We start from the raw sequence: 15,216 nt of genomic DNA on the forward strand, positions 1-15,216 counted from the left end.
CAGGCTTTACTTATACCTCAGGCTCTTTGTATGATTTATATCCTATTGGACTTTTTTCCTTACATATTGTGGATCTTTAGGTAGGATCTCTATTTTATGTATAGAAAGATTTTGACAGGCTAAGAAACAAATCTTAACCCTGAGTCTTATGTCTATGAAAAAACTCTCAACTTTCACAACAGTATTTTGATTTGCTTGATTAACTTTCCAATAACCACTAAGTCAGTTTATATCCTCAAAGAATGATGATGGAAGATGAAGTCAGGAACTGATGATTAATCTAATGTACCTGCTTTCATGTGTTAGCATCCTCTTGTTTCCCTGGTTTATTTACCAAAGTGGGAAACTGAGATTAAGAAAGTTTACATGATTCTCTTGTTCATTACTCCGTCTCTCAGATTATGGTATTCAGTGTCTGTTACTGATTACTTATTTTATGATGGTGAAATACCTTGCAATTCCAAATTGCAATGGCCTTTTTAAGAATTTGCATGGCCCCAGGTTTCATTAACAGGTTAGTAGTGACCCAGCATGGGAAAATTTCACTGAAACTTCTTATCAGCAGAATTCATCTGGTCTGACCAAGCATTGGTAGTTAGAATAACCTTTTGCAAACAAGAAAACATGGGTAATATGGAGATGATGCAGGAGTTAACCAGAAAACACACCAGCTAATGGTAGTCCTGCTTGTGCGTCTTGTGTGTAATGTTAGAGAGCCCTCTACTGCTTGTGGTGGTGACACCACCAGTTACCTTATCTGTAAGCCAATATTCTTTCTAGCTTGTTGATACTTGGATAGCACTCCGTGCTTGTCCCCTAATCCCTCCATAGACACAGTCTAAGAGGGAGTTAAAAGATGCCTCACTTCAAACCCAAGTTAACCCTTATGGGTTTGTGTATCTAAACTTAGATTTCATCACTGATCTAGTCTATACTTGGTAGTAACAAGAAGTCACTGAGAATAATTAAGACCTCTGTGAGTCCTCTCCTTGGATGGTTACAGTGTCTCTGAGTCTAAATATTTGCTAATTACTCCAAATTAAGAGGATATTATGAACTAAGATGGGGATGTTTTAAAATTTTACAGAGATCACCCTGTCTAAACCATGGAAGAATTAGAGGTGTTGAATAGTCAGTGCAAAGCAGTGGGGAAAGCAGCAGAAATGTAGTAAACTTGCTATCAAATAAACATGTGCAGAGACTGACAGCTAGCTAGCCATGTGAATTTGATCAGGTCATCTTCCTCATCTATAAAATGGGATGATAATGATTCATATACTTACATATGGGGGCAATTTTAGAGTTAAAGAATATGATAGTTCTTCCTAAATGACAAAACTACTCAGACATGAAGAGTAGTAGTATATTGCTTTTCTCTTGTTTTTTTTTTTTTTATTCTTCAGTACCTTTCAATTTTTTGAATGCAAGACTTCTTAACACAGGTAAGGTGAGGCTCTAGCATTGCATTCCATTTCATTGGATGAATATTGGAAAGTGGTTTAAAGAATGGTTTGCAGGAAGTGTCATTACAAATACTCTGGAATCAAATCTCTTGAAACTCTCAAAATCTTCTGCCCTGTTTTTTCCTATGACCCTTATATATTTATGTGATGATCAGAATGAATTGCCAAGAAATAGTTTGTACTGTATAAAACCTCTTAAAAGGACTATGTATTCTTTAAGAAGAACTGGAAATAACTTTTTTTAAAAAGCTTTATTGAGATATAATTCACATAACCATGTAATTCACCTATATAAAGTATATAATTCAATGATTTTTTAGTACATTCACAAGATTGTACAACCATCACTACAAGCAATTTTAGAATATCTTCATCACCCAAAAGAAACCCTGTACATTTCAGCTGTCAATCCCCATTGTGAGCTAAATGTGTTCCCCCAAAATTCACATGTTGAAGCTTTAATCCCCAGTGTGATGATATTTGGAGATGGGACCCTTTGAGAGGTAATTAGGTTTGAATGAGGCCATGGAGGTGGTGCTCCCATGATAGGATTGGTGTCCTTATAAGGAGATAAGGGGTCTAGAGTGCTCACTCTTCCCCAACCCCCACCCCCACCATCGGTGGATATAGCAAGAAGGTGGCAGCCGGCAAGCCAGGGAGAGCTCTCACCAGAACCTGATCTTGCTAGCATCCTGATCTTAGACTTCCAATCACTGGAACTGTGAGAAGTAAATGTTTCTACTGTTTAAGCCATCCAATCTATGGTATCTTGTTAGAACAGCCCAAACTGACTAAAACAACCCTCAATATCCCTATAATCCCCCATCCCAACTCTAGGCAACCACTAATCTACTTTCTGTCTCTAAACATTTGCCTCTTCTGGACACTACATTATAACACTTGGGCAGGTTGTCACAGAGCCACATATGGAAACTAATTTAAATTCTCGCATAAGAATGGCATGTTAATGGGAAATAGTGGGGAGATGAATGGTAAAAAAAAAAAAACACAAAGTATTAGGAAGCCCAGCAAGTTGACTTTCAAAATTAAGATACCTAGGTAAAGAAATAAAAATACTGGGCAGTGGGGGAGAGGAGAGACACACGATACATTTGATAAAACCTTTAAGGTTGTGGTCAGGAAATCATGTATCTTCTCATCAACTGTAAGAATAAAAATCAATAAAAGCAAAGAACTGAACTGCTTTACTCAGATTATATTGAAGGGAATAAAAATGGCCAGAAAAAGTTAAGGGCTTAGAAAGAGCTTAGTATGATACATGAGTATTTTGCTGTCAGCAAAATGATCATGGAAAGAACTATAACTTCACTGTCTAGATTAAAATAGCCCCTGAAATCAAGATTAGGAACTGACAGCCAGCCAGAGTGGACCATTGATACACCGTGTAGTATTTTTATAAATGACTCCTTCACTTTCAGTTCCTTGACTTAGCAAAAACTCCAACGCCTGCCTGTCCCGGGTGCCCCTGCCTAGATGCACCTGCCGCGTCTGGAGAGCTGCACTTGCTCCATGCTGCCTCCTTCCTTTGCACACTCTCTTCCCTTGTGGAAGAATTCTCCTGTTTGTGACCTTTCTCCTAATAATGCCTACATGACCCTAATCTAACAGACTGCATAGTGCTTGAGCGTAAGGTCTGGTGCCCTGGCTTCCACAGACGTGGACTCTAATCTCAGCCCTGCCTGGCTCTGTGGCCTCCAGCTGGTGAATTACCCTCTTGAAGACTTGTTTTTCTGATCTGAAAAAAATCCAGTTAGTGATACCTCTCTCCAAGTGTGTCTTTGAGGGTCAAATGAGAAAATGGATGTGAAGCTCTTAGCCCAAAGCCTTGACTTATTGAGGTAAAGCCCTCAATACATGGTAGCCATGTATCCTTTCTTCCTAATCATTATCAACTGTCAGGTTTCTGTTTCTCCCTGGTCTATAAATTCTGTGAGGATTTGGACCATATCCTATTAGCCTGTGTATCTGCAGCATCTATCATAGGCTCTGATGCATAATAGCCACTCAGAACATGCTGAACGAGCTCTTGCATGTAGTTATGGAAGATCACAAAGCTGAAGGGAAGGTAGACTTCAAGCCTTCATACATTGGCCAGTTCCTCATCATCCTAAAAACCAATGTAAGAATCATGATAGAGTAGGAACAAGTCAGTGACTTCGTTTACTGTGTAAAACCCTCCTCTGGCAGAGGAAGGAAGATGACAGGATAATTTACATTGCTTTCTGCATATTTTTGTCTCCCTCAAGAAACCCACATTCAGACTCAACAGTTTGGGAAGTTAAGATCTTTTAAATAAAAACTATATCAACAAACCATCAATAATGTTATAATGGTAATTATTTTTAAAAGTTAGTAAAAATTATTTGCTATTTCCTTCCTCTGTTCTGCAGGTATCCTCATATTCTTTTACTTTGTTGAACTAAAGATCAGAAAATATTTTAACTTACTTATTAACATTCTAAAAGTATTTTCTCATCAACTCATATCAACTCCCCCGTAAAGTTACTGTTTTAGCATTCTCAATTATTGCCTCCCCAAGGCAATCCATGATAAACCTCACTTTTCTGAACAAGGCTCTCAGAGACAAGTGAAAGCTTCCAACTGCCTCGAAAATAGTTTGGTGACTAAACCAAAAAAATTTTTAAGCCCCAAACAACCTTTGGGTCTGCAGTGAAGTGAAATAATTTTCTTTTCCTGCTCTCAAGCCAGAACAAACAGATACAGTGTGTGGCAAGGCCGTATTACCTTGCCTGAACATATCCTTTTCTGGGCTCACTGAACACCACAGAAAGTACGGCATTTACATTGCTGGCATAGTGGCAGAACTCCCACCTCATTGTGCAGTGGAAGGAAAGAAAATAATTTCATGTGTCTCGGGATGGGAGAGAAAGCCTGTGGCATAGTTGTGATTTCATTAAGTTTTGAATAGAAGAGAACAAGAGCACTTAAAATAATCTACATGCTCATGTCTGAAAATGCTTCTAGCCAGCCCAATTCATTTTACAAATAATAAATGAATTATTACTATTTAAACAGTGTATGTTTTCAAAATATTACATCAAACTGGTAGTGTTAGCACTCAGCAAAGTCTTGGTGATGCTGATTTTACTCAGCCATTTACTGAGCACTGGAGTGTTCTAGGTACCTTGCTAGATGCTGGTAGTGGTACAGAGATAAAGACGAATCCAGGAGGTGAGGCAAGCATCTGAACTCATGAATTCTGGTGTTGTGTTGCTCGTTTATAGCTATGAACAGTGTATCGGAGCCTGCAGAAAGAGGCGGCTCCCTCTCCAGGGTGCTGGAGATGACTTTCCAGATTAGATGACACTTGAGGTGAAAGATGAAATATTTACCCAGGCTGAGAGAGGTGGAAGAAACATTTAAGGCAGAGGGAACAGCACGTACAAACAGGAGGAGTTACAAAAGTGTAGTGACTGGTCTACAGTGGTATGTTGGATGGACCTAGATTGGGAGGGACCTTCAGTGCCAGGTTTAGACATTTGGATTTTACTTCAAGGCAATGGGGAAGTGGGAAAGGCTTTTAAATTAGGAGGATGAACCTGCTGGAATATGAAGGATAAACTGGTGTGAATGGCAGGGAAACTGTACTGACCCTGGGAAAGACGAAGGCAGTGGTAATGGAAAGATCAAGTTCAAGAGACTTGTCTTTTTTTCTTTAGGTAGAATCAGCACAATTTGGGGATTGACCAGTTGTAAGTTTGAGGGATAAACTTCTTTAAGGAGAGCAGTTGGCTTGTTAACATGACTTCAGTATTATAAAAGGAATTCCTTTCTGTGACTTCAAAACATTTCTCTGGGCAAAATCCCCTATGAAGTGCAGGGTGAGCATCTTGGCATGTCGGTCAGTCAACAGGTAGTTATCTTCACTTCTGACATTCTGACTGTCAGAAGGGACACGATAGAAGTAGAGAAAGGAACCCTCCCTCTCCCTAATGAGAAGCTCTTCCCCGATGTGTGCACACCCTCACTCCCCTCAAATCTCTGAATTATATTCATTAGAAAGGCATCCAGAGATAGAAGTAGTTGGGGATATGGAACTGAAAAAAAAATGACATGTTCCTTAGTTCCCTCCAAGTATGTTTTTTGAATCTAAAAGAATGTGGGTTGATAAAGAATGCCATCGTCGTGAAATCAGGAGGAATCCAAAGAGATCACGTGTCCCTGAGTCTCACTCTTGACACCATCCTGTGGTTCAACAAGGAAAAGAATATTTAAAAGAGACTTGGAGGGGCGCCTGGGTGGCTCAGTCGGTTAAGCAGCCGACTTCGGCTCAGGTCATGATCTTGCGGTCCGTGAGTTCAAGCCCTGCGTCGGGCTCTGTGCTGACTGCTCAGAGCCTGGAGCCTGCTTCAGATTCTGTGTCTCCCTCTCTCTGACCCTCCCCCATTCATGCTCTGTCTCTCTCTGTCTCAAAAAATAAATAAACGTTAAAAAAAAAAAGAAAGAAAAAAAAAAGAAAAGAGACTTGGAAGTACCCAAGGCTTTCTAGAACTATGTTGTCATGCCCACTGCTGGGTGTATCTGGGACCACTTCCTCTCTGTGCCTCTCTGCCATCTAGACTGGACAAAATCTGTACTTCTTTGGCCCAGTGCTGGTTGTGGCAATGGAGCAGAGAAAGAACGAGTGTTTTCTTTCTCTCCTGTGGGAACATAGATCTTAATTCAACAACATTCATTATCATTGTATATATCAAGCAAGGGAGGAGTGTAATTATTAGAACACTATTTGTCAACTGTGAGTCATGACTTATTGGTGGTCATAAAATGAATTTAGCAGCTTGTGACTAGTATTTTATATAATTTTACATAAGTAAAATGTAACACAATGGAAATATCAAAAGTAAGGAGATTTCATAAAATGTGTGTCCATTTTGTGTGTGTGTATAATGACGTAAAATGTGTTTCTAACTGGATCATAACCAGAGGTTTCTTTTAAATATTGTCTCTGGACTACTTATTGAAGATAGTTCATTTGAATGAGAGGTTAGTACAGGCCTGGAAATCAAATCCCCATTTCAGTGTTGGAAATAAATTCTAGTCTGAGCGTGTCTACAAAGGAATTTTGAGACACAAACTTTTTGTAAGATGAAGACACTTTGGTTAGGCAGGTTCTCACTTCTGAATTTAGGGAAAAAACATTTAGTAGATTTATTAGTTTCCTAGGGCTTCTATAGCAAAGTACCACTAACAGGGAGGCTTGAAATGAGAGAAATTTATTGCCTTACTGTTCAGGAGGCCAGAAGTTCCAATTCAATGTTGGCAAAGCCATGCGCTCACTGAAGGATCTGGAGACGGATCTGTTCCAGGCCTGTCTCCTGGCTTCTAGGAGTTCCTTGGCTTAATGGCAGATACAGTTTCATCTTCATACGGCATTCTCCCGGTACATGTCTGTCTTTGTGTCCAAATTTCCCCTTTGTACCAGAACTCCAGTTATACTGAATTAGGTCCCCCTCAAATGATTTCTTTTTCTCTTGTCTTTTTTGAGAGAGAGAGAGCATAAGCAGAGGAGGGGCAGAGAGAAAGGGGGACAGAGGATCCCAAGTGGGCCCTGCACTTGGGTGCACCCACTTGGGTGCATCCCAAGTGGGGCAGCACCAGCAAGCCCCATGCAGGGCTCAAACTCACAAACTGAAATCGTGACCTGAGCCCAACTTGGACGCTCAACCAACTGAGTCACTCAGGTGCCCTAATGATTTCATTTTAACTCCATCACCTCTGTAAAGACTCTGTTTCCAAATAAGGTCACATGCTGAGGTACTGGGGTTAGTGCTTCCACATATCTTTCTGAAGGGACACAATTCAACCCCTAACCAGTATATTTCAAATTTCCACTAGGCGATTGAGAAAAAACTTCTAAATTTTTGGGTGTCTTTTTGTTTTGTCTGTTTATTTTGCCTCCAAAATAATACCTCTTTGTGTTGGCCAGAAATTCCTGTTGTCCTATGAATATTAACAGCTTCAGCTCTTTGCATTTACCCTTTGGTCAGGAAAATCAATTTGCTGTTGAACTTCAAAAATTTGTTTTTAATTCTACTGGCCACGTGTTGTGTTCTTAATCACAAAGTGCAAATAATAAAACTAACCAAAACTGTTTGGGTTTATAATACTTATAAAACTTACAAAGAAGTATATACGTACATCTACAAAAATATCCCCCCAAAATTACAGCTGCAAACACTTAGCTACAAACCAATCTGAAAACATCTACATTTGTTTCCCAAAAAGAACAGAGAGATTGTTGTGGCTTTTTTTCCATATTCCTGAATGAGGCCAAACCAAAAATCTGAGGACAACACCAGCTGTTACATCACTCTCCACTTGGAGTAGTACATGGTTAATGCCTGGCACTGGGGACAAATTGAAAATGCTCAAGTGTGACGCTTTAGGTTTTGCAGAGGAAGGAAGGAAAAAAAATCTGCTAACTTCACTCACCTCATCATTCTCTAAGAAAATTCGTCTAAGAAAACTTAGCACATTCTGCTGCAACATGAGGGAAAAACCTGAATTCCAGAAAAAATGTTTACTTAATGCTTTTAATTGTATCTTTTATTACTCCCTCACTTGGTCTCTCCCTTTTGCTCTGTTTTGTTGTTTTTGTTTTGTTTTGTTGCTTTGTCATTTGTTTTGTTGTTTGATGGTTTTGTTGTTTGATGGTTTTCCTAGATTCTTCAATGAATGGAACTTAATCTTTAGCATTTACCTGTTTTTCATACTCCTCAGTACTCAAGGAACACTTGCAAACTATTTCTTTTAGATCAAATCACTTGAAAATTTAGTTAAAGTGTGTAGCTAAATATGCAGATGATGTTCATTTTTTTGGTAGCCAGCCAACCAGTTAGACAGTTGGACTAGTTGGAGCATTTATTGAGATAACTCAAAAGGTAATTGATTGGAACAGTGGTTTGATCCAGCAGAGGAAGTTCCATTTTGAATACCGCACTCGGGATTCTCCCAATAGCGTTGTTTTTTTTCTCAGACATAAAAAAATGCCATACATTTTGTGATATCTGTTAGCTTTCCATGTAATTAAATTGATAGGCATTGTATTCATTGGTCTCACATTAGAAATTAGCACAGCTCGTGAAGAAACTGTAAGTCTAGCTCTCATTCATTTATGTGCACTTACTAGCGTTGAGCCATATAAGTAAGTTCGATTAGGACCCACTAAAAACATAATATCTGTTATTGCCCTTCACAGTTGTAGCTTCCTAGATTTGGACTGTTACTTGGGTCTGTTTGATCAGTGTTCTTCCCAGAGACAGTTGTTTTGAGAGAATAGATCACCATGTGTCTGAGGACATCAGGCACCTGATTGCCTGGCATACATGAGGTGGCTGCCCAAATCTTTCAATGTATGTTTGAATTTTAAAGAGAAAACAAAGGGAAACTAATTGGCTGCTTAAACTTGGCCATTATTCAGGGTTAGCAAACAGGAAATAATTAAAACCTGGAGTTTATGTTAGTAACCAAGGAGGAAACTGAATGAATTCCAATTTGTTAGAATTTGTCATTGGTTTACTTTTGTGGCACACACTCCCTTTTTCATTTGCGGTACTTGTTCTTATTTTTAAAAAATTAAAAATGAGTCAGAAATAATTCTCAATTTAAAATTTAGGCCAAGGGTCGCCTGGGTGGCCCAGTCGGTTAAAGTGTCCGACTTTGGCTCAGGTCATGATCTCACAGTTTGTGAGTTTGAGCCCCACGTTGGGATCTGTGCTGACAGCTCAGAGCCTGGGGCCTGCTTCAGATTCTGCATCTCCCTCTCTGTCTGCCCTAGTCCCCCCACCCCCGCCCCGCCTCAAAAATAAAACATTAAAACAATAAAATAAAATTTAGGCCAAAAACTATGACTCGTTTAATACCATCAGACATGCCTAAGATTGACATAAATCCAGAAACAGGCATAAATAACCTCTATAAGTAGACATTTGGGGACTGTAACAATAACAAAATAGCCATTTTGTACCAATGTAGAAATGGTGATTTTTTTCAAATGTCTTATGTTCTGATATGTAAATTGTATGGAAAAGTTTGTTTTCTCAGTTATGTTTGGAAGAATTCTCCTTAGCCATTTTTGCTTAAAATTGCCTTTAAATCAGTGCATTAAATTGATTTTTAGAATTAATTGACTTAATTTGAAATCAGTGCTTCAGTTGTTTTAGAATCTATACCTTTGTCAAGATTACATTACTAAACCCAAGGAAAAGGTACTTTTATGAAAAGGAAAAGAGAAATATGCTAATTAACTATCAAAATTGATTTATTTGCATTTTCGTTTTGAATTATATTGTTGTCCTTGAGTACTGTGTGTGGATTTCTGCCCTGTTGACCACTGCTGACTGAAGAAATCTAATACTAAGCCTGTTTTATTTTATTTAAATTTCAGTAGTTTTACATTTTCTTTTTTGGAACGTGTAAAATTAGTTAAACTTTAGGGACATATCCAAATTAAGAGTTTCTCATTTTGTCTTTCATGGACAACTTTACTTTGTTTTGTAGGCTGTAGGCTGATGCAGCCTGACAAATATTTGCTTATGATTAAAAACTTGTGTTTCTATCAGGAGATATTCTTATACTGCCAGAGTACACTTCAATAAAATAATCACTTTATACATGCTATCAGTTGTTATGCATTGTGGACAGACTAAGTCTGGTGTAGAGTCACTAGAATCTTTATGATGGGATATAAAGTCCACAAGATCTTGCTGAGGGCTGCTGGAATGCAGACTGGCTGTCACATCAATTTTCTTCGCCTATTCATCCCACCATATTCTGATAGGTTAAAACTGAAGGGAAGATGGTAAACAACGAAAATGGACTAACATGTAATATAGTAATTTACACATCACTAGCTGTGTGACCCGCATATGTTATGTTGCCCACTCTGAGCCCACTTTCTTCAGGTTGAGAGGCAAGTGCCAGGGAGGGTTTGGAGGAGGATTTACGTGAGATAATTAATGTTAGAGCACCTGGTGGCACCTGGTTAATGAATAAATATGTCAGAAAAAAATGTGAAGGCAGAAAGGATTGATTTTGATTGCCTCCGCTACGAAGAAATTTAGCACACACACAAAATAAACATTAGCCAAAACGTGAACAGCTGTGTTTAGAACTCTGCACCATCTAAATCATCTAAATTCTAAGGAAACCAACCATATTGCTAATTAAATCTTCACTAACGTACCCTTGTTAATTTTCATTCAATTTTGTTACATGTTAGAGTTCAGGATCTGTTCTGGGCAAAAAAATACTTAGTACGGTGCCCATTTTATAACACATGGAGGCAATTTTCCTATAATAACAAAACCGTTACGGGTTTTTAGTTGCAGCCTTTTTGCATAGTGTTGCTCATAATTAGTACTTTTTGATCATGGATCCTTGATTTGGGAACAACCCAATTCCAGCATTTTTTGTAATTTGTTAAGTGCTTTCAAGGAATATTTTGAAGCTAACATGTAAGCTCCTTGTATCAGTTTGGCTTAATGTAGTCCCCTCTTGTAATAGCACAGCTCCAGGTGGCTTCTTTCCCAAGACACCTGGACATTTCCCACATGTTACCTCTAACTCTTCAGCTGCACAGCCTGACTCTACAAGCTTTGCCCTCAATCCACCGACATTAGAGTCCATAATAAAGCTGATCCATCACTTACCCTTCACTTAGAAAGAATTGGCACAAGTGATCACAAACATTAAAATCTTTGGCAATATAAACATTAGAACAGCTAAGCTGTAATGAAATTGGAAACCAAAATCATGAAAGAATGAGAAATAGTATGTCTTAGTTTGTGTGCTGTCTTTCAACTAAAATGTTAAGACCTTTGGAGGACAGCTGTGTTTGTGTGTATGTGTTTTACAGTATAACTGTCATAAGATTTTGCCAATATATTACCGACTGAAGCAAACTTTTTTCATCAATGTTGCTTAAGAAAATAAAAAATAAGCTGAGAGGGAAAGCTGAGATTACCTAGTTGCTTCCCCTAAGGTGGTGTGCACTCCATGTGGTATATAAGATTAGCCATAGGAGTACAGGAGAAAATTTTAGAGCTTCTTTTTAATTTTAACAGTTTCTATTTCTACTTTTATCTGTTTAATTCATGTACATAATTAATAGAGGTAGATACTTAGTCATATATTGAGGGGAGTGGCTGCTTAAAAGCAGATTTCATGAGTGCATAATCAAAAAGGTTCAAAGATCACTCCAGCAGACACTAAGGGAGAGAGACTGACTCATTCTTTGCCTTGAAGTCATTTATCAGAAGAAAAACACATATTAAAGGGAAAACTATTGTATATATTTTACATTTTTAAAAATACCTTTGCATTAAGTTTTATATTGCTTCTATGTTGTTTGAATAATGTCAACTATTTCTATAATTTCATCTATGTCCTTATGTGTTATCCATACTCATTAATACTTAAAGTAACTGCCAAAAACAAAGTTCAAGAGTGTTGTTTACTGATGTGCCTCTCATTGCTAGGGCATCATTCCTGAAGTGGCTCACATTTAACAGGGATATTTTGTTGGCTGCTTCTTACTTTCATCCTTGTGGTAATGAGCTATAATTAACTTTATTGAGGTAATTGAGTATGTATGCAATCATTTTAAGAGTTTATGTATAATATATAGAACTTGGATTGGGCTTGTAGAAATAAGGTAGTAAAAAGCTTCCTCTTGAAAGTGTGATGTGAATTACTTTTGCCTTAGGCTAATCTTGAAAGAAACCTCTCTTGATGGTCTCCCATGAAGAAGTAATTGACCTTGGCTAGGTCCAAGGTAGAGTATGTTTCATTAACCTTGCACCTTTGTGAGATTAGCTCTAATGTGTCAAAATAAAATTTCTGACAGGCAGAACAGAATTTTAGTAAAATTGACATGTTATAATATTAACAGAAATTAATTCAGAATTTATTTTCCTTTTAGTTCGCAGGAGGATGAAAGACCTATGTCACCTTTCTATTTGAGGTATTTATTTGATTTTTGTTGTTCTGTTACAGGGAATGGAGGAGGGTTGAGGTTCCTTTGAGTTTATTTGCCCATTTTAATGCTTTTCAATAGAATGTTCTACACTATGGCCAAACTAAGCTTATTAGAACTCTTCATCATATTGTTCATGCTATGTTTTTCTTCTCTTTGGTTTAAGAAATCTTAAATTAACAGAGCTGAAAAGATTAAGATATTTTGTTTTAAATCCAGAAATGCCAAGGTAGCCATTTTAATTTCAGAAACCTCCTGATGATTAGGCCGTTACCTGTGTCTTAAAAATTTCTATTCTATACATATATGCAGATGGGGGAGGGGTGTGAGCACAAGGCTCATTGGCTGAAAAAGTCTTCGGCTATGTTAAGTGTGAAAGTAAGTATTCAGTGAGTTGATGGAATTTAGGGCTATTTGCTAAAGCTTATAGAGGCAGAATAACAGCTATTACAACAGGTAAATTTACAGAATTCAAAGTAGATGTTAACTCTTTCCTCAATTGTGAAATCTACTTTTTTAAAAGAAATGTCAGGATGTGTGATAAAGAGTTTGTTTATTTTTTAATCTGATTTGTTGTAATAGCCCCAGAGTTAGATTTAGACTTTAATTCAACAAACAATAGTTCAGAAATGTGTCATAGGACTTCAGTCTTAGCCAAGTGATTGCTTTTCAGTACTGTTTTGTCCTTCAGCAACTTGAAGCATATTGCATAATCACTGTGGCAAAAGAGAGAACATTTGAGGTTTTAGTTTGAGACAACATGGTGGTCCATTTGATTCACTCTGGTTTCCTGCCAATCAAATCAGCATATTCTACTTCATAGGCTACCTCAACTATACAATTACCTTAAACACACGAGGAAGTTGTTGCCCAGTATGTGGTGACTCTGGTATTCATTGTGTAAATACACACAGTAATATCAAACAAATGATTATCATATATTAATGGAAATTAAATTTTACACAATACAAAAGACTACAGCACTAGATCATGCCAACTAATGAGAACTGTTCTCGGAATGTCTTATTTTTATTCCTCTGGGCAACATCAATCTATGTTTTACATAGTATTGAATTTTATTTTTTTTAACCATTTTAAAAAGCAGATGGAAATTATGTCTTAAGTCCTTAAAGAGACATAATTGTGTCTTCTAGCGTGATAATTTTTAAAAATTATTTAGACTAATTATTTAGTCTTGAAAAAGAAATTCTACACTTGCAAAATGAAAGTAAAAGAATGTAAAGAAAATGTATTTACCACAACTCTTGGTTGAGGCTATTTGACCTTTCAATGTTAAATGTCATAAAAACTAAAATATTATAGAAGTAGGAAAAAATAATGAGTGTGCACGCTAGCCCACATTACAGGAGAGCTAAAGTTGCAGAAGAAGGAAGTTACAAGCAGACGCTCTTTTGAAAATTTAATGAAGTAAAGCTGTATCACAAATGAAATAATAATTATTATTTGGCCTGAAATTACAATCTCAAATGTAGTTTATTTTTCTGAATAACATATATGATAGTCTTAGAAATTATTTAAGAACTAGGTTCATACAAGTTAATTTAACTTTTTTTATTATCTACTTGACATGAAGTAGGGAGAATCTATTAGTAACACATAAACCTGTTTAGAGGGAGTTTTTTTGGTTTTGTTTTCAAGTTATTTGCATGGCTGGTTTGAGATTAACTTTTCTTGGGTTACTCTAGCATACAGAATTCAAGTGGAAGACAGAAAACATTGTTAACTATGATTACAGCTCTTCCAGATTTTCGAACTAGAAACATGTCCACTGCTAATTTAATTTATAAATTAGTGCACTTTTTTGACACTACCTTTAGTAAGAACAAATGAATGCTTAAATGTTTTAAATATATTAAAACTTCTGTAGCTTCTTTGTCTCCCTTTCCCTCCTACTTTATTAAGATTTCATTCCTACAGTGCTCAGAAAGGGGAGTTAACTGTAAGACTTACGAATTTCGTAATGATTTGTCACCATGATGAAAAACTAAATTGGCTCTTTAAAATCCCAAAATTACATTTACTGTGCCTTTGAAAAGTAAAAAGTGACTGGTAGTTGCAAAATGATATCTTCTCTGACTAGGAATGTTGAATATTGTGTGCTGTATATTATATTTTGACATTGTTAACTGGTTGTTGTTGTTGTTGTTGCTATTGTTGTTGTTGTTGTTGTTGTTGTTTTTGAGGGGGGGTAGAGACAGAGAGGAAAGGTCCAAACAAGAGATGAGCACATCAGCTGAGATGGGCACTCAGCAGAAGTAAATCCAGCCACAGGCAGCCAGCCAGAGGGATGGGAATGAAATAGCGGGTCGGTGGCAGGAGATTCAGTTGGTGGTTTATTCTGTAAGGTCCAGCATGAGGTAGAATGGCAAAACTCAGGGGCTGTAAGTCTGAGAGTGGGCAGTTTTTAGGAAGACTGGATCAAAACAGAAGATAAAGGCAATGCAGGGCTCCAGTTTCAGAGGAAGGAAAATAGATGATCCATAAAGAAATTCAGGTGCAGGAGATCAGACAAACATCCAGCTATTGGAGTGGAGACCTGGTACGTTATGTATAATGCAGACAGAATCTGTATCTGAGGCAGAGGATAGATAGAGCTGGAGAGCATGCAGAGGACATGCAGTCCACTCATGGAGGTTCTAGGACCTTTCTGTGGCTGGGGGAAGAAGGAAGATGGGATGCAGGAACTGGGAACCAGAGAGGCCATTTCAGTCATGA

The 15,216-nt window shown here is 37.5% G+C and overlaps 1 protein-coding gene across 10 annotated transcripts in view; it reads left to right on the forward strand.

Moving 5' to 3' along the window:
- FAM13A (family with sequence similarity 13 member A) overlaps positions 1–15,216 on the forward strand; it is a 347,254-nt gene that overhangs the window by 231,930 nt on the left and 100,108 nt on the right. For all 10 annotated transcript variants that reach the window (XM_045056104.1, XM_045056103.1, XM_045056102.1 and 7 more), the window contains one exon: positions 12,427–12,468. In XM_045056104.1, the coding sequence (XP_044912039.1) occupies positions 12,427–12,468 (42 nt within the window). The remainder of the gene's footprint in view (positions 1–12,426; positions 12,469–15,216) is intronic.

This window comes from Felis catus, chromosome B1 (assembly GCF_018350175.1).
Source record: "Felis catus isolate Fca126 chromosome B1, F.catus_Fca126_mat1.0, whole genome shotgun sequence".
Lineage (NCBI taxonomy): Eukaryota > Metazoa > Chordata > Mammalia > Carnivora > Felidae > Felis > Felis catus.